The 18,872-nt window shown below is 43.4% G+C and overlaps 1 protein-coding gene across 3 annotated transcripts in view; it reads right to left on the bottom strand.

Annotated features, from left to right (window-relative positions):
* The window catches only part of LOC134538147 (otoferlin-like), a 171,314-nt gene that overhangs the window by 66,657 nt on the left and 85,785 nt on the right, over nt 1-18,872 (bottom strand). For all 3 annotated transcript variants that reach the window (XM_063379189.1, XM_063379190.1, XM_063379191.1), the window contains exons 4-5: nt 8,539-8,798; nt 7,270-7,461 (exon numbers count right to left, since the gene is read on the bottom strand). In XM_063379189.1, the coding sequence (XP_063235259.1) occupies nt 7,270-7,461; nt 8,539-8,798 (452 nt within the window). The remainder of the gene's footprint in view (nt 1-7,269; nt 7,462-8,538; nt 8,799-18,872) is intronic.

The raw sequence follows: 18,872 nt of genomic DNA, 5'->3' as shown, positions 1-18,872 counted from the left end.
ACAATGGCGTAAAAAAAATTAGATTAATGTTCCCCATCGCATAAATCATTCAAAGAACGCGACAACTTAAACAGTTGTTAAACGGTGGAAATAAGTTTCAACTGAAAGTACAGTAACTATTCGGCACCTCAGAACGGTGTGCAAAGGACAGAATTCGATTAACTAGTTTTAATAACGAACGCAGGCTTGCGGTGTTCGTGAAAATGATCGTAAGTTAGAGCTTGGTTCCTCGGTAGAGCGCGCGCACACCCTGTAGGTGGCGACGACAGCGCATGGTGATGGATGCTCGGACTGAAGGGGGTGTAAACAACCCCCGAGAGCCAATAGCCCTTCTGACGGCTCGATAGAGGCGACACACGTGAGCAAACACCAGGCAAACCTCAGAACTGAACGTCCTTTTTTTTTTTTTTTTTAAAAAAATGCTTTTATGCGCGACAATTCACAATCAAAATCACCCCGAAACGGTCAATCTATATCTATACTAATACTAGATAATGCCCGGCATGCGTTGCAATGCCACAATCAATTTTTTAAACGTATACTAAGCATCTCTTTATCTCTCTAATTCTCTATCTCTCTATGTATATCTCTATAACTCTCTCTGTCTTTCTATTTATATCTCTATCTCTCTATATATCTTTCTACATATATATCTCTATATATCTTTCTAGCGGACCCGACAGACATTGCCCTGCCCAAATGTACTTTTTGTGAGATATGGATATGGCGGTAAGTATTTCTACTCTGGACATTTTGTATCTTCTCATTATACATACCCCTCCTCTTGGGCACGCCACTGCCGTTACCAAAAACCTTTCCCATGGTTACGCAGAAGGCAACAACAATGCAAAAGCCCGTTGCCATGGAGGCTAATTATCAACAATGCTTAGTTTTTTTGCTTTTAAAGCGTGTTTTTTTTTTTTAGTTTTTTCTTAACTCAGAATCGAGATAAAATATCCAATTGTGAATCTAAACCATCCTCGAATCCCCGTGAACTCACACAAAAAATTTCATCAAAATCGGTCCAGCCGTCTAGGAGGAGTTCAGTGACATACACACGCACACAAGAAATATATATATATATATATATATATATATATATATATATATATATATATAAAGATTATAAGGCTGAAGAGTTTGTTTGAACGCGCTAATCTCAGGAACCACTAGTCAGATTTGAAAAATTCTTTCAGTGTTGGATAGTACATTTATCGAGGAAGGCTATAGGCTATATTATATTATCAATAACATTAGGGATCCTTACTAAAAGTCCAATTTAGAATTAAATGCGTTGGAGGGGGTTGGATACAACATGCAGTACACGTACGAAGTGTGTGTTGACGATGCCGCAGGTGCTAGAAGTTAACGACTATCCATTGTTAGTGCAGTCTTCATCAGCGTTTAAATTTTGCGGGTACTTTAAATATCAAAAATTGTCATTTTTTTCTCAAGTATAAATTTTACAGACTTGAAACTTCACAGTAATGTTCCTTATGTTACGCAGGATGACATTTTCCGAAAATTAGATCCCATGGGTGGTTAAAACCAGGCAACAGTGGGTACTTTGTCTGCATGAGAACAGGATTTTGCATTGTTCATGCCTTCTGCGTCTCCATGGCAACGGGCATCGCGCGGCAGTGGCGTACCCACAAGGAGGGGCATGTATAATGAGCGGCGCAAGAGTGATCTGCCTGTAGACTGCCGTAGCGAAGTACGGGTACATCAGTTGTACGTTGCGCGCACGAGTCGGGAAACCATCGGTGCTATTCATTTTCTCTCCGGTACATTATACAGCATTGTAATAAATTTTCACTGAATTTTTTTTATTTACCATTACTGTAAATGAGAGATGTGGCTTAATTTTTTTCCATTAGTATAGCCGTGCGAAGCCGGGTCGGGCAGCTAGTATAAGTAATATTTCCAAACAGCTTTCTGGTACGTGATTTCACAAGAGAAAACAACAAGAAAACATATTTACATCTTCCTCCCTGAAGTTAGTATTTGAGGGCGTAATATCCTAAATTATTTTGCATGGAAAAAAATAGTTTTCATGCCATTCGTTTGAATTAAAACAATAATATTACTAAAGTTAAATAGTTCATAAATGGTTTTTATCACTTCAATAAGTGTTATTTAGTGGTGTTGAGAGCCTTGAAGACCAATTAGTATTTAAATCCTAGCATGAATAAAGAATATATATAATCACTGGTTAAGAATTTAAAATTCATTTAAATTTTCTACTTTTAAGACACTCTACACGTAAAAATAAAAATTCTGTTTTAAACGACAAAGCGAAATTACAGTTCTATAGTGTGAATACGCGTAGGCTGTTATGTCCCGCATGATGATTGGATGACTTGACGACTGCTTTCGTATGTGCGTGCGTCAGATACACGAATATATGCCCTTCGATCAGCACGAACAGCGACCACTGATTCAAGAGAAGCCTAAGATGTCCATCAAGTTCTGTCCCTGCCCGAACACGCCCGAATATTCACCTTCGGCCAACCTCGGGATTTGTTTTATTTTTGCGCAGGAAAAATGTATTCAAATATTAAAAGTGTCGGTTAGGTAAGCTACATTAAAACACTTTAAAACACTATGGACGGTTAGTTAGGTTAGTATAGCTACATTAAAATAAAGAGAGAAATATAAATATACATAAATAAACCCAAGGTTGGCCGAAGGTGAATATTCGGGCGTGTTCGGGCAGGGACAGAACTTGATGTACATCTTAGGCTTCCCCTGATTCAAACTGCATCGTAATTGTAAATAAACAAATGACAGACACGCTCCAACATAACCTCCCAGTGGCGCGAATCTAATCGTCACTCCCACGCGTGGCTTGCAGCCGCTCACGTTTTCCCATAATGCACCCTGCGGTGCGTCACTCGAGCGTTTACAATCCTGTTTTTTTTTTTTTTCAAATCACGAACGAATAATTTGAGAGAAATGAGATTTTGAGGGGGGATTGAAAAATTACTGTTTTATCAAATCTACGTTTATTAACTAAGAATATGTAATTTGAATTCAATCATTATGCTTCCCATACGCAAACAAACAAAAATTGTTATAAAACAGTAGGACGACAGCATAAATTGTTTTTACAAATCACGGGCGTATAAGCACATTAAAATGTACAGTTAGGAAACATAACCACACATTTCAGTCCTTTCCTTTGATTTATTTCGTCACAATTTAATCATTGAAATTCGTTTCTATTAATGTACATTTATTTCGTTATAAATGGGTTCTTTTGATGCTTTTTCATGTAATTTTACTTAATTTTATTTATTTAATTACATTTAGGTACAAATAATTCAATTTGTATTGTATTAAGTGATTTTATTTGTTGTATTACGTTTCCGACTCATTTCGGTATGTGTGGATTTAATTTATTTCCATTTGTATAGTTTAGGTTTCTTTCTGTTATTTCACATTAATATGTTCAATATGGACAAAACCTGTTACTGTTAGGCCGGGTTTATATTAAACGCAAGAACGCAGAAACGCAAGAACGCAGGACGCGACAACCGCAAGAAATTCACTGTCGTTTATAAAAAAAACGCAAGGACGCCGGCCATCGCCAACGTCAAAAAATAAAATTTCAGGAATAAGTCATGATTATTTTTAAATTTTTTGTTGTACTTATCGTACAGGCAGGGAAATTTTTTGGATAAGCTGAACAAGAAATTCATCAGCTTCCTCCATTGCGCTGTATTCATTAGAAGAATGCCAGCCCAAAACATAAATAAAGAAACACAAGCATAACGATTACAATCGCAGAGCCTTCTATATGCATTACATGACAGTTTCAGTTTCCACATACTAAAGCAACCAGTATAGAAGGCCGAAACGCAAGGAGAAAACGCAAGAAGTAGAAAGTTGAACAACTTCTGCGTTGCGTTCTTGCGTTCTTGCGTGTCTTGCGTTTTTTATAAACGTGCTGGTAGAAGAGTTAGGCCGGGTTTATAAAAAACGCAAGAACGCAGAAACGCAAGAAACGCAACTACGGTAAAAGTCCAACCTTAACTCTTCTACCAGCACGTTTATAAAAAAACGCAAGGCACGCAAGAACGCAAGAACGCAACGCAGAAGTTGTTTAACTTTCTACTTCTTGCGTTTTCTCCTTGCGTTTCGGCCTTCTATACTGGTTGCTTTAGTATGTGGAAACTGAAACTGTCATGTAATGCATATAGAAGACTCTGCGATTGTAATCGTTATGCTTGTGTTTCTTTATTTATGTTTTGGGCTGGCATTCTTCTAGTGTATACAGCGCAATGGAGGAAGCTGATGAATTTCTTATTCAGCTTATACAAAAATTTTCCCTGCCTGTACGATAAGTACAACAAAGATTTTAAAAATAATCATGACTTATTCCTGAAATTTTATTTTTTGACGTTGGCGATGGCCGGCGTCCTTGCGTTTTTTTTTTTATAAACGACTGTGAATTTCTTGCGGTTGTCGCGTCCTGCGTTCTTGCGTTTCTGCGTTCTTGCGTGTTCTATAAACCCGGCCTTACTGTCACGTTTTCAACGGGGCACAAGCATGGCTCGGATGTCCCCTCCTTGGGAAGCCTCACGGGACGAGAGACGGCGATCCAGGGGTCAACACGAGGAGCCCCCCCTCCCCCCCCCCCCCCCCCCGGGGTCACGCCGACATCTGGCAACCGACGCCCGTCGGAATCGATATCCGGGACGGGGGGGGGGGGGGGGGCACTGGGGGCTGAAACACGCCTTTCCCCTGGATTCCACAGACTAACCCCCTCCCTCCCTCACACACGCACAACTCTCCCGGCTGACGCAGTCTCTCCCCCTCCCCTCTCCCGGGGACTTACCACCACCAGCCCGCGACCTTCGCGCCATTCTCAAGGCCAAGGTGAAGGCACCCACGCGGCAACAGAGTAAAATGTTAGGGACCGGAAAAAATTCCCGGGGTTCAATGAACCTTAGGATGAACTCCCATAGTTCTACGTACACTCGGTCAAATGCCACCCCACTCATTGGCTGCGCTGTCTTGTGAGACGTTTCCAGCGTTGCAGCGCGTGATTCGTATAAAGCTTTGGTCGGGTTGTTTCTCATTTGGCCCAGAGTCATGCAGGTGTGAGTTGTGAACCAATAGCAGAGGCAGCACTGAGGTATAACGATTTGTATTTTAGCCTATCGCGAAATGAATTCGCAAATTTTTCCTGTCTCCAGTAATTGTTGATGGACAAGGAAGGACAGAAGATGATAGCTGAAGGCTGGGTCTCAAATCTTCTCCAGAAAGTAAGAAGTCGAACATACATAGTAAATTGTAACACAAAGGTCTCCACAATAAAGGCAGATATAGTAAGGTCCACAAAAGTTAAACTTGCAAAATAATCCGTAAAGATATTAAATGGGAATAAAATGTGGGGAAGGGGGGGGGGGGGGGTGATGGAGTTCTACTCACCACAGTGGGGAATAATCCGACAATCATCTCACATGATGGAGTTGGAGTAGCCGTGGGCGCGGAAGAAAATCACGCTGAGCACAACCCGAGATTAACATCTCTAAAACTCAACACAACAATTTCCGATGGTACTCCTTGTGTAGAGGGAAAACTGTGCTGAATCTGCGGGAACTACACCTTAGTATCACCTCGATACTTGTTCTACTTTTCGGTCTTGGACCGACATATACAAGTCTAGAGAGACTAGGACGACGGTAGTGGTAGACTCACCCGTGTCAAGAGGTAGCTCGTATAGTTAAAGCAACCAGAAGGACCCTCAGAAAAGAAGGAGGGGGTGGGGTTCTATCGAGGAGGGCGACTCCTCCTATTGGCTAGTAGGCAAGGGAAGAAAGTTGATGCAAAAAAAAATATATATAAAAGCTTGGTCACGCCAACGTTTAACTGACGTTGGCAGATTTTTGTAATTTAACAAGTGGTAGCAAAGCGTGGTTAATTATGCGCACCATGGAGGTCACAAGACTAACCCATTCGAACTCATGTTTACCTGGAAAAAGCGAGCTTCATAAGCCGTGCACTGCAATCCAAGAGTCGAACAGTCTATAGTCGAGGTTCACGCCCGCTTGGGGTGTTGCGAACAGAGTTCACGGAAATATACAGATGGAGCGTGAGGTCCGATTCTAGGCGAGGTGGGGTGAAGCCAAAAGGGGAGTAGGACTTCAGTGCGCTACACGTACCAATATGGCGGCCGTTTGTTTACAAATGTTTCAGCTGTACATGTATTGGTGGTTAAACTGGAGAAAAATGTCAACTCACATCATTACATTTATGGTAGGAAGATTAGTTTTGGACATTTGATATAAATATAAACATATTAACCAGTAACATTTTGATCTAATTTCCTTCGGAACAGTTTAAATGCAGTTGTTAGTAAAAGTAGGCTAGAACAGCTGATACAAATATAAACAAAACTACCGCCATATTGGTGTGTGATGTTCAGGGGGAAATGGCGGTAGGAGGGGAAATGGCTTCACGTATCATGACTAGTGCTCCATATGTGTCCTTTCCTAATAACCGGTCGTGCAGGGCCGGGGGCAGGAAGTGGTGGTACCTGCGGGAGCGGGGGCAGGAAGGTGTACCTTGGGGAGTGGGGGCAGGGAGTGGTACCTGCGGGAGTGGGGGTGGTCTCCTGGGGGCGGGTGTTGTACCTACGGGAGTGGGGGCAGGGAGGTGTACCTTGGGGAGTGGGGGCGGGGAGTGGTACCTGCGAGAGCGGGGGTGGCCCTCCGGGGGCGGGGAGTTGTACCTATGGGAGCGGGGGCGGTCTCCTGGGGGCTGGTGTTGTACCTACGAGAGCGGGGGCGGTCTCCTGGGGGCGGGTGTTGTACCTACGGGAGCAGGAGCAGGGAGGTGTACCTTGGGAAGCGGGGGCAGGGAGTGGTACCTGCGAGAGCGGGGGCGGTCCTCTGGGGGCGGGGAGTTGTACCTACGGGAGCGGGGGCAGTGAGGTGTACCTTGGGGAGCGGGGGCAGGGAGTGGTACCTGCGAGAGCGGGGGCGGTCCTCTGGGGGCGGGGAGTTGTACCTACGGGAGCGGGGGCAGTGAGGTGTACCTTGGGAAGCGGGGGCAGGGAGTGGTACCTGCGAGAGCGGGGGCGGTCCTCTGGGGGCGGGGAGTTGTACCTACGGGAGCGGGGGCAGTGAGGTGTACCTTGGGGAGCGGGGGCAGGGAGTGGTACCTGCGAGAGCGGGGGCGGCCCTCTGGGGGCGGGTGTTGTACCTACGGGAGTTGGGGGCAGGGAGGTGTACCTTGGGGAGCGGGGGCAGGGAGTGGTACCTGCGGGAGCGGGGGCGGTCCTCCGGGGGCGGGCCCGACTGCAGGCTCTCCTCGCTGGAGCACGAGACGAGGCTGGCGGAGCGCGACAGCGGGGGCGGCTCCGCCTCCAGCAGGGGGCGGCCCTCCTCGTCACGGGGCGGCCGCTGCTTGCCGAGCCGCATGAAGCTCTTCACGCTCTTCAGCGTCGAGCTCCTGCGAAACGCGATGCCGCAGTCAGCCATTCACAACCCAGTATTTATTCTTTGCAATGATATTTTTGGAATTTTAAAAATATAATTGTTTTTTTTCACATTATAATCTCAATTTATGTAGTATCACTGCTGCGTCATTTCTACCTCTCCTCTTCCATCTCCCCTTCCAGCAGTTAAAAATAGCATATAGCATGCTAAGCTACATACCTATTTGGCCTCTAGAAATCTTCCCATTCAACCGCAATTACATGTGTTCGATTGCCGTAGCCACTAACACACTCCCCTCCTCTAACGGTTCCCCTACCTCGTATCTAAATATTCCACTTCTCCTGGTTCCCCCATCACATACCTATTATCTACTCCCCTTCTCTCCTGGTTTCTCCACCATGTACCTATCGATTCCCCTTCTCTCATTGTTCCCCCACCACGTACCTATCTATTCCCCTTCTCTACTGGTTCCCCCCCCCCAACACGTACCAGCTATTCCCCTTCTCTTCTGGTTCCCCCACCACGTAACTATCTATTCCCCTTCTCTTCTGGTCACCCACCACATACCTATCTATTCCCCTTCTCTTCTGGTTCCCCCACCACGTACCTATATATTCCCCTTCTCTTTTGGTTCCCCCACCACGTACCTATCTATTTCCCTTCTCTTCTGGTTCCCCCACCACGTACCTATCAATTCTCTTTCTATTCTGAGTCTCCCAACACATATTTATCTATTCCTATCCTGGTTCCTCCACCATGTACCTATCTGTTTCCCTTCTCTACTAGTTCTCCTACCACGTACCCATCTATTCCTCTTTTTTCCTAGTTCCCCACCACATACATATCTATTGTTCTTCTGGTTCCCCTACCACGTACCCATCTATTCCTCTTTTTTCCTGGTTCCCCACCACATATGTATCTATTCTTCTTCTGGTTTCCCCACAACGTACCCATCTATTCCTCTTTTTTCCTGGTTCCCCACCACATACATATCTATTCTTCTTCTGGTTTCTCCACCACGTACCTAAATATTCCCCTCGTTCCAACTGTATTTCCCTCAGCGCATTAGTTTCACTGGAAAAGGACTGACCTCTTCCGCTCGGGCGCGGGCGACTTCTCGGGCGCGCTGAGCGACCCGCCGCGCCGCAAGACGCGCGCCGCCCCCCGCTGGCCGCCCGCCTCCTCCTCCTGCCCCCAGCTGCCGCGCCGGCCCTGCGACAGGCTGCGCTCCAGGTTGGCGATGTTCTGCTCGATGTCCACCAGCATCTGCTGCTCGTCGTCCCCGTCCGGCCAGGGCCCCCCCGCCGGGCCGTCGGGCGGCGCGTACTGCACCTCGAACGAGACCACCGCCTGCAGTGACAATTTTTTATTTTATTTTATTTCTCTCCGTATTTGTTTTATTTTGAATATTTTTTTTTTAATTTATGGGTGAATATCATAATTCAAGATGGCAGCCAATATGGCGGCAGTAGGGGTAGTGGACTTGTAGCAAGTGTGAGTGGAGAGAGAGAGAGCTGGCCAACAGCGCGGGCAAGGCGTGTGACGCAGGTGGCGTGGATGCACTTCGAGCAGTCGGCCATCTTGACGGTGCACAACCACGTGATCACGCGCAACCCGCGCATCGGCGTGTCTGTCGCACGACAAGCACCCGCACGTGGTTCCTGCACATCAGCAACGTGCAGGAGGAGGGACAAGGGCCGCTACGTGTGCCAGATCAACACCGCGTACCAGACACTCCCTCGCGAGGAGTCGCGCGGGGGACCTTGTCCGCCGAAACTGGAGGGGAAATCACGTAATTGCTAGAGACCTGCCAAAATTCGCGGATTCATTGACCTCTAGGACAGACTCCACACAGTCCTTTAAATACTCGCGGAAATGACACCTGTTCATCGGCTACTGACGCGTGAGACGTCTCAACTATAGGCTGTCCGTAACTCGGCACTTTCTTGGTTTTAGTGTTTTTTCCCATCGGCTCGCAGTTCCCCCGGATAAAATGTGGGGCCAATCGCAGAAGCGGTGCGAAGGTATGGTTGTTTTGATGCTAGCCCATCGCGAAATGAATCCGCGAATTTTGCATGGCTCTAGTAATTGGATATGTGTGTTAAGGAGTTATGTGTAAACATCTAACCTCGGACAGAGTTTGTACAAAGCACCTCCTAATAGCAACAAAATTTGAAATATTACTGTTGTCATCATGCATGGCTGAGCCATCCTTCGGATCGACATGGGGGGCAGTCGCAAAAGCATTTAATGTTAGTAGCACTCTCCCATGTCATACTGTCAGATGTGTGCTGGCTTCTTAAAAATTTTTACTGGCAGTAATTTGCAAATCATGCGAAGGGAATCGCAACAGGAGCTTTGGCAATGCACCAAAATTTACAACAAAAAAAATGAGACAGTTACTAAAAGGAACCCGATTTAAGTAGGGCGGTATTCCAAGACTTTCGGGGTAAGATAGCGAATTAGCACTGCCATGTTGGAATAAAACCATAACTTAACTCGCGGGCCGTATTCCAAAACGTGTCCAAACCGAATTCCGGTAAGAAAACAGATCCGCAGCCTTATTAATAAACGGTGCCCTGCGCGAGGGTAGAAACTGTATTCAAAGATGACGTTTTGCAACCATCGATGCATTTGTTACGGCAAAAATAATAGAGATAGCAGCACCATCGCAAAAAAAATAGACAGGCAATTCTAATTTTCTCGAATACTCTTTAAGTTGTGATTATTTCTTTTTAATTACCATTAAAGTGTACGTAATGTATTCCTGGATTGTTTCGCTATCAGAGAGTTTCATTCGGCACACCAACACGCATGGTACGTCCCACAATGGTTACGAAAGTGACTATATACGAGTTAATGGCGTCAGACGCCAGACGTGATTCATGCCCAATTTCCACCGTAATGAATGGAAAATTAACCACTCAAGTGATTTATAGCTGGAGACCTGTAAAATTCGCGATTTCAAATCCCTAAAGGATAGACTCCATGATCCTCTATGCACTCGTGCAAATTACATCTGCTGATTGGTTACCGACTCGTAACACCTGTTGACTGGAATGATCGTGATTCGCTAATTCTTCTATTAAAGATTTTTCATTGGCCCAGAGTCCTTCAGATAAACTGTGGCCCAATCACTGAAACAAAATAATGTCAAAAGTATTTGGACTCTATCCTATCACGAAATGAATCCGCGAATTTTACAGGTCTCTATTTATAGCTTGCTACAGTTTTGGCAGTCTGATCATGTTAAGCCTAGCTATACATAACAGTGAATTTTTCGTGAAACACGGTTTTTGTAAAAAAAAAAATGGATTTTTTTCCTAGATTTTGTAAAAAAAAAAAAGTTTGTACGAATATATGCTACTCATTGAAATTCTGAATATTATACTTTTTTTTTTTGTCGGGCAGATCTCCAATAATTATGCAGGACATTGCCATGATAAACTTTAAACACTTCGCAGAAAGAAAGAAGAAATCTGGAAGAAATCAACTCAAAAGTGAGCTCTGCGCATGCGCGGAATCTGGCCAACAGATACATATTTCACGGATAGGTCACCCTAAGAGCAAGGGACCGGCCGTGTCCTATCGCGCACTAGGAATACCGTTAGGGTGCACGTGTATCACACTAAACACATCACAGAGCCCTTAGTAGCGGTGTCGTGGGCACAACCACAAGGCCTTACTGCGACTCACAAGGCCGGACCTGGCAACAGCGGGCGCAGGAAACGGGCTCGTTGTGAAACAAGCCGGTTGCCCCCCCCCGCGGCGCGCGAAGTAGGTGACCGGGCTCGCGTGTGTGCCGCGCGGGTTGCGTGTCGGTCCGTCGCAGGCGCGCCGCTGCGTCACTCCCACGCGTGCCAACTGTTTTTTTTTTTCCCACGAAACACGCCTCCCCCATCGACAAGTCCGTGCACGAAAGCTCGACATGGCTTTTTAAAAGAAAAAAAAAAGCACTATGAAATTGCATGGACGTTTATAAGCACTAGAAATAACGCATGCGATTATCGACATGAAATAAAGAAAAAAAAAAGCTCCCAGTGCAAACGCTACGTTTCGACATTAAAACGCCACGAAACACGAAGTACGTTCTTTAAATGGGCACTACTGTGCATTACTGTATTTGAATTGTTTTGTTCGGATTACCTCTTAAGTATCATCGTTGTGTTTCTCTGCTTGTCGCTGTAGTGTCCAAGAACTTGGTACTAGCTATTTTTACAGTTTTTCATTGAAACTGTCACGTCATTGTTTGCTCAACGTGTTCGCATGTGCTGTGGAATTCTACTAATTTATTCCTACCACGGAATTATCTGTTATTTCTATACATTTAACATTCGACATCGACTGATTGTTTGTGTAATAACTTATTTTTTTCTTTTATCTATTATTTAGGTTTTCTCTACAACATATATACAGTACAAACCAGGAATGAAAACCAGCAATGACCTATGAGTAGGGGCATGCAGATTTCGCGAAAAGATTTCGAGACTAGATGAAAGTTAAAACACTTTCGCACTATCTGTGTTTCGTGATTGGGTGAGTTTCTCCCAGGTACATATCGATTGCAACAACACCAATCACAGTGATTCAGTGCGGAAGTAAACGCGTCCTGAGTGGCTCGGTCAAATAAAGCGACGACTTCTCTAGCAGACGGCCGCCAATCACAAGGAAGAAATAACAGGTGCGGGTTATACCTTGTTGCAGTCTAATAAGTGTTCAGATATTTTCGCGAAAAATGCCTGCCCCTACCTATGAGTTACGCTTTCTGTGTGGTGACCGGTTCTTTACCCATATTCTATGCCTAATAATTATTATAAATAAATAAGGTGAAATGTACATATTTAAAAGGGAATGTCCAAAAAAAAAATGCATGCATAGTATAAAATGTAAGTGTTAAAACCAAAATCTACGTTTTCAAAACGTCAATGATAAACTTGCTAACTAAAATTTCAGCGGTGATGTCCGTAAACGTAAATGATAATTATTTAGTGAATTTAATACACGTTATAAGAATTTTCATTATTGTATAGCGGTTTTTTGAAATACTATGCTCCATATATAGTGCCGAGATAGTCGGTGTCTTGTAAGCCTAAAGATGTCTGGGCAACTCGAAGCGGGGAGTTTTATTGGGTAAAAAGAGATCTCGGCTCTCCCTTTATTTTCTCCGGGCCTTTATCAGTTTCCCTCTCTTCGACGGAACTTCCCGCGCAGTCCGCTGGAGCGCCACCGGCGGAAAGAATTTGGGGGGGGGGGGGGTTTCCTGCTCCGATGCGACGCCATCTTAGAAACTCCCCCCGCGGAGCACTTGAACGCAACTGTTCTGCAATCGCGCTCCCTTTCAGCCAATGGAGTGCAGTCCCCTGAAACTCCCGCCAAATTCAAAAATCTGCTTGTCAGCGCTACCGATCGTGCCCGTTAACTTCACAAGGTTTCGTTTCCGGACGTTAAAGGGATGCTAGCCTTAATTATTTTTAGGGACCGTAAAAATTCGCGGGTTCAATGACCTGTAGGATGAACTCCCATAGTTCTACGTACACTCGGTCAAATGCCACCCACTCATTGGCTGCTGTCTTGTGAGACGTTCCAGCGTAGCAGCCTGTGATTCGATAAAGCTTTGGTTGGGTGTTTCTCATTGGCCCAGAGTCATCCAGGTGAGTTGTGAACCAATAGCAGAGGCAGCAATGAGGTATAACGATTTGTATTTTAGCCTATCGCGAAATGTATTCGCGAATTTTTCCGGTCTCTAATTATTTTACTTCCATTATTTCGTGTTTTTGCTCATTATTTAAATAAATTTCGTAATTTAACCATAGTTAATTATTTGGGAAGTGTTTTACACATTAGATACGTATTTATTTAATAGTTTTTAGAAACCTAAAGGACAATTTTTTACGTCAATCTTAGCATTAACTATGAACATGTAGCTGCAACACCAAACTGTATCCCCCGATTTTGTTATCATTCGTTTTTATTTTTTGGATTGCCTCCCACTATGGAAGCAATTTTAAAGACGTATTAATGTCAAACGTGAAACGGTCAGGAGCAGGGTTCTCTATGGTGGAGAAGGGGGGGCGGGGCGGGGTTCTTCTTCACCGCCGTGAAGCCAGTTGCCTGTTATTTCACGCATGGTGGCATGAAAGGTGGAAAACAAAAAAAGCTGCAGTTGAAGAAGTACTAGCTTGCTGTTTTCGCAGTTGGTTTTTAAATACTGTTGCCGCAGTATGTGACACGGGCACCAACAATGTGTCAGCATTGAAGCAGCTTGGAGCAAAAATTTCCATACCCAGTGTTTCATTTCATTGGACATGAGATTGCTTGATGTATGCTTTTGGACATACGCCATTGCTAAGCACATATATGTCTGTAGAAGAAAACTACAAAAAACACAAATGACAAAAACACAAATTAAGCAAAGTTGCTGTTGTCAGGATATAAACACAACACAATACTCCACAACAGGAATATGGTCAACAAACAAAGAAAAAAACAAAGAAAAATGGACTAACAGGACGAAAAAAAAAAAACCCCACAAATGATGACAGAACAAAAATACCGAACCCAAAAAATTCAACACAATAGTTGAAACGAGACAAAAACACAGCAAAACGAAAAGACGAAAACAAACACAATAGTTTTTCAAAAAAAAAAACAGAAGAGAAAGAAAAAAAAACTCCTCAAATGATGACAGCACAAAAATATTGAACCCAAAAAATTTCAGCACAACAGTCAAAACGAGACAAAGCACGACAGAACGAAAAGACGAGACAAACACAACAGTTTTCTTAAACAGGAACAAGCTTGCTGTTGTTCGTCGCAACAGTTTGCGGACCCCCGGTGGCGGCTCAAGTGCGGACGGAGTGTCCCTGCCAGGGAGCAGCTGCGGTCCAAGGGCGGAGGGCGGAGGGGGCGAGGCGAGCACGCAAGAGAGCGCTCTCGCCGAGTGCGCGAGAAGAGGTGCGGCCTCATTACCACGCGGGGAGTGTGGACTGAGTGACTTGCGGCCCGCCGCCTCTTCACGTCACAGGACAAGGAGGGGGGGGGGGGGGGAGCAGCAGCGACCCAACACTGCACGTGCGCTCATTCCTGTGTGCACACGGTCTGGAGAGCCAGGGAAAACCAGAGAAGGTTTGGCGTTGGTCAGGTAAAAAAAAAAAAGTAAAGAAAGTTGGAAATAGTCAGGGAAAGTCAGGAAAAGTCAGTGGAAAAAGGTTAGGAAAGTTTCACTTGATCAGGTGAAAAAAAGTAAAGGAAAGTTGGAATTGGTCAGGGAAAGTCAGGGAGGTCATGGATAAGGTCAGGAAAGTTGTACCTTGTCAGAGAAAGTCAGTGAAAAGTCAGGGAGGTGGGCGTTGGTAAGATAAAAAAGTAAGGAAAGTTGGAAATAGTCAGGGAAAGTCAGGAAAAGTCAGTGGAAAAGGTTAGGAAAGTTGTACTTGGTCAGAGAAAGTCAGTGAAAAGTCAGGGAGGTGGGCGTTGGTAAGATAAAAAAGTAAGGAAAGTTGGAATTGGTCAGGGAAAGACAGGGAGGTCACGGGAAAGGTTAGGAAAGTTGTACTCAGTCAGAGAAAGTAAGTGAAAAGTCAGGAAGGTGTCCGCCATTACGTTATCTAAAACTTGCCAAAAGTTTGATTTCACAATTGTACTAAAAAATATTGAAGTTGTAATTAAATATTTTTTTATGAATTTTTAATTCTTTTCAATTTTTTGGAACATAATTATGAATTTTCAGTGCGGTGTATGCGACGTCATATTTAAAAATCGTGGAATCATAATTTTGGAAAGCTATAGAAACAAATGACACATGTGACATCATATTTAAAAAAAAGGGTGAAATTCAAACTAGCTGTAAGTTTGAGGGTTCAAGATGGCGGCCGGGATGAAGGTCCGAGTCAAACGTCAATGTCATCCAAGATGGCGTTCGTAACGTCACAATCCAAGATGGCGGCCGTCTCGTATGCTCCTAAACCGTGAGACAGGTGCAGAAGGAACTATTTTACCAACTACTGTTGCGTCTTCCGGACATACTTTCTTAAATAAGATCCACCTATTAAATCAATGTCCACAAATTTTGAAAACAACCTGTATATTGGTAAACAATTGGTTGTCTGTAAAGTCGGTTTACGGACGATAGTTTAACGTGACAACGTCATAACAAAACATTCATGAAATGATTGCATACTTTTATGAATAAAATTGAATCATTTTTATTCTAATACTAAAATAATAAATACTTGAAATTATACTGGTAATCAGATTTTTAAAATGCAAGAATAATTAACCTTTATTGCATAAATTGTTGTTGTAATAAGCAATGAAAACCACATTAACTTTTCACTTCACTTTATAAACAGTCGACGAAACAGTTCACGTGTAGATGACTTGTAATTAATTTTAAAAACTGGCGTTTAGCTATAAAGTTTAAATATAATTATGAACACGTTTTCATATAAATAAACTGTAATCAAAAATCTATCATCAATTATATGAATCACCATAATTTTTTTTAGTCAATTGTAACATAACCTATTATAACTGAATTCGCCGACATCGTAACGGAACAATGAGCGTAACGGGACACAGCGTAACGGAACAATGTGCGTAAAGGGACACTTTTTCGTGCGTGCAGCCGGCGTTCATCGATTTATTAGACGTTGTCACGTCAAAATATGTTTGGCGATGACAAAACTTCCACCTATCCCCCTCACAATTGTTGTTTCAGTAGAAGAAGTCCCTCTTTCTTTATTTTCCTCGAAGCGAGACAGGAATGTTGATGGGATGTCCCCTCCCCCCCTTCTTTCGAATCGATTATGCCCGAGAGGGGACAGCGAGATGTCAGCAATATTAACCGCCCCGACATGGCCTGCGACTCGGCGTAAACGAAGTTATTTTAAGGCCCGGCCCTACAAACGAGACGCTGGCTATCCTGGGTCGTGCCTTGTGAACGAATTATCTCATTAAACGACTACTAAACACTGTAACATCCCCCCCCCCACACTTCCCCCTTTTCAAACTACCGAAAGGCATGAGCAAGTAACCCGAGCAGTAAGAGGGTGTATTGAAAACAAAACTATATTTGAGTGGGGAAAAAATAAAATCAAGAATTTAAATTTACATTATAAATGTCTTTATGGAAATTTTGTAAAAGGATATTCATAAATAGTTTAAAAATAAAGACAATATAGACAAAGAGTAGACACATATACACATTAACAAATTAATATGCAATAACAAATATATTTATATGAATATACATATATACATATATATACATATACACCTATATACTCATTTACACTCATTTATTTCATGGAAATTTAAATTCGTAACTTTTTACTAGAATTTTTTTATTGTTCACCCAAAAAAAATGCAAAAAATAATGAAAATTCTTATGAATTATAATAATATTATATTTAAAAAAATTGGTTGTCTGTAAAGTCGGTTTACGGACGATGGTTTAACGTGACAATGTCATAACAAAACATTGATGAAATGATTGCATACTTTTATGAATAAAATTGAATCATTTTTATTGAATTATTACTATTTTGCATGGATACAAAGGAGTGAAATGAAATCTACAATTTAATTGATAAATTTACTTTTATTTGCACTCATTAATTCAAACATGTTTATTACATGTGCCTCGAAAAAGTCAAATCGATGGTTGTTCCAATCGAGTGGAAGAGAGATAGATGCGGCGCAAGCGTACAATGAGCGTAACGGGATACAACGTAGCGGGACAATGTGCGTTACGGGACACTTTTTCGTGCGTGCAGCCGGCGTTCATCGATTTATTAGACGTTGTCACGTCAAAAATTAAAAAATAAATAATAAAATATAAAAATTAACAATAAAATAAATAATAATAGGAATTAAAATTGAATTTTTTTTTTTTACTCAGCTTCAATTTCGCCTCAAATGCGCCCTCTTAGTGCTAACCCGAAGTGATCTCGGGAACTCAAGGAAGAAAGAAACCACGATGAATACGCCGGGACTCGAACCCAGGTCTCTCCGAGAGGCATCGCCTTGTATAGTTACTTGTAGCTTCGTAGTAAAGTACTCATGTAGACAAGCAGTCCTATAGTCTCGTATCTTCGTAGCCTCCTAGACTTGTAGACAAATACCGCTAGGCCTAAGACTATTTGGAGTCAAATACTTTCGACATCATTGATTAATGGAGTCAAAGACAGTTGGAGCAAATGACTGTTGGAGGCATTGTATCCTAACGTAAAATTAACGCCGAGACAGAAGCCAATGACAGGAAACTTACTCCTCCCCCCGCCACCCGATTGGCTTGACACATGAGCCAATAGGAAGAGGCCTCTCGTGATTGGCCACCTGAAGAAGACCCATTGCAGTGTAGTATACAGAACCTCACCGCCTTTCTAGCTTACAGTTTATTTCTCAACCCTGACGATGCTTGCTGCAATGCAGTGGCGAAACGTCAGTGAAATCGACCACTTGTAAAATGATGGCTCAACCTCGTCGTTCAAGATGCGAAAACCTGGAATCCACTAATCTAATCTTCGTCCGACCAGTAATAATATAAAGGTTATGCGAGTTCTTTAGCGTTCTCTCTGACGACCTGAATACCATAATTATTTTCTCTAGAGCACTACAATGAAGATTCTCATGAAAAGACCGTTGGCTAAGGAGGTCTTTTTTTTTCTCTAACTTTTTTTTTTGTCACGAGACCGTTGGAGGGAGGAAGTAATTATAAGGCCCGCCCGTGAGACTTAACAGATTGCGCCCTGACTGGAAGTTTAAATAGTTCCCGTCCACGTGTAACCGTCCACCCCCCACCCCCCCAGGAGAGGAAGGAGAGGGGTGGGGGTAAGAGGGGAGGGGAGACGCTCTCTGGGGTGTTTTTGGAGACCAGATCACATGACCACACACACTGTACGCTGCGAAACCACCCCTCCACGTGGCAAACAAAAACACGCCCGAAGCTAGTTTTCGCTCAAATTAAATAAATAAGTACAACACGAAACCCTCCCTACTAATAATATAACATAAACGCGAAAGTATATTTGTTGGTTTTTCCCACCCCTACTCCCCCTTCTTATTTCACGCAGAAACGGATCGACATGATTTTTTGGCATGTAGATAGTTTATGGGCTGGAGAGTGAATGGACTACATATAATTATGAAATTCCATCCCTGAGTGAAAAAAAAGGCGTAAATTCAGCTTTATGATAGAAAATCGTAGGAGGTAGGTCAGAGATACATAAACAGTGAGTTTGTGTCATTTCTCTATGTCCGCCACACGGTCGTATAGTAAGGTCTGGCAACTTCCCATCCTTCTCCTTAGCGAGACACGTTCGCTTAGTGAAGATCGTGGCTGCTAGCGAACTAAAGGCTAACTAAATAAGTTTTTGTTTAGAACTTCGTCAACAGATGGCGTTACCTTGAATTTGTAACGCG

This window comes from Bacillus rossius, chromosome 13 (assembly GCF_032445375.1).
Source record: "Bacillus rossius redtenbacheri isolate Brsri chromosome 13, Brsri_v3, whole genome shotgun sequence".
NCBI lineage: Eukaryota > Metazoa > Arthropoda > Insecta > Phasmatodea > Bacillidae > Bacillus > Bacillus rossius.
Note: the sequence above shows the minus strand (reverse complement) of the source record. Positions and strands in the feature narration are given on the sequence as shown.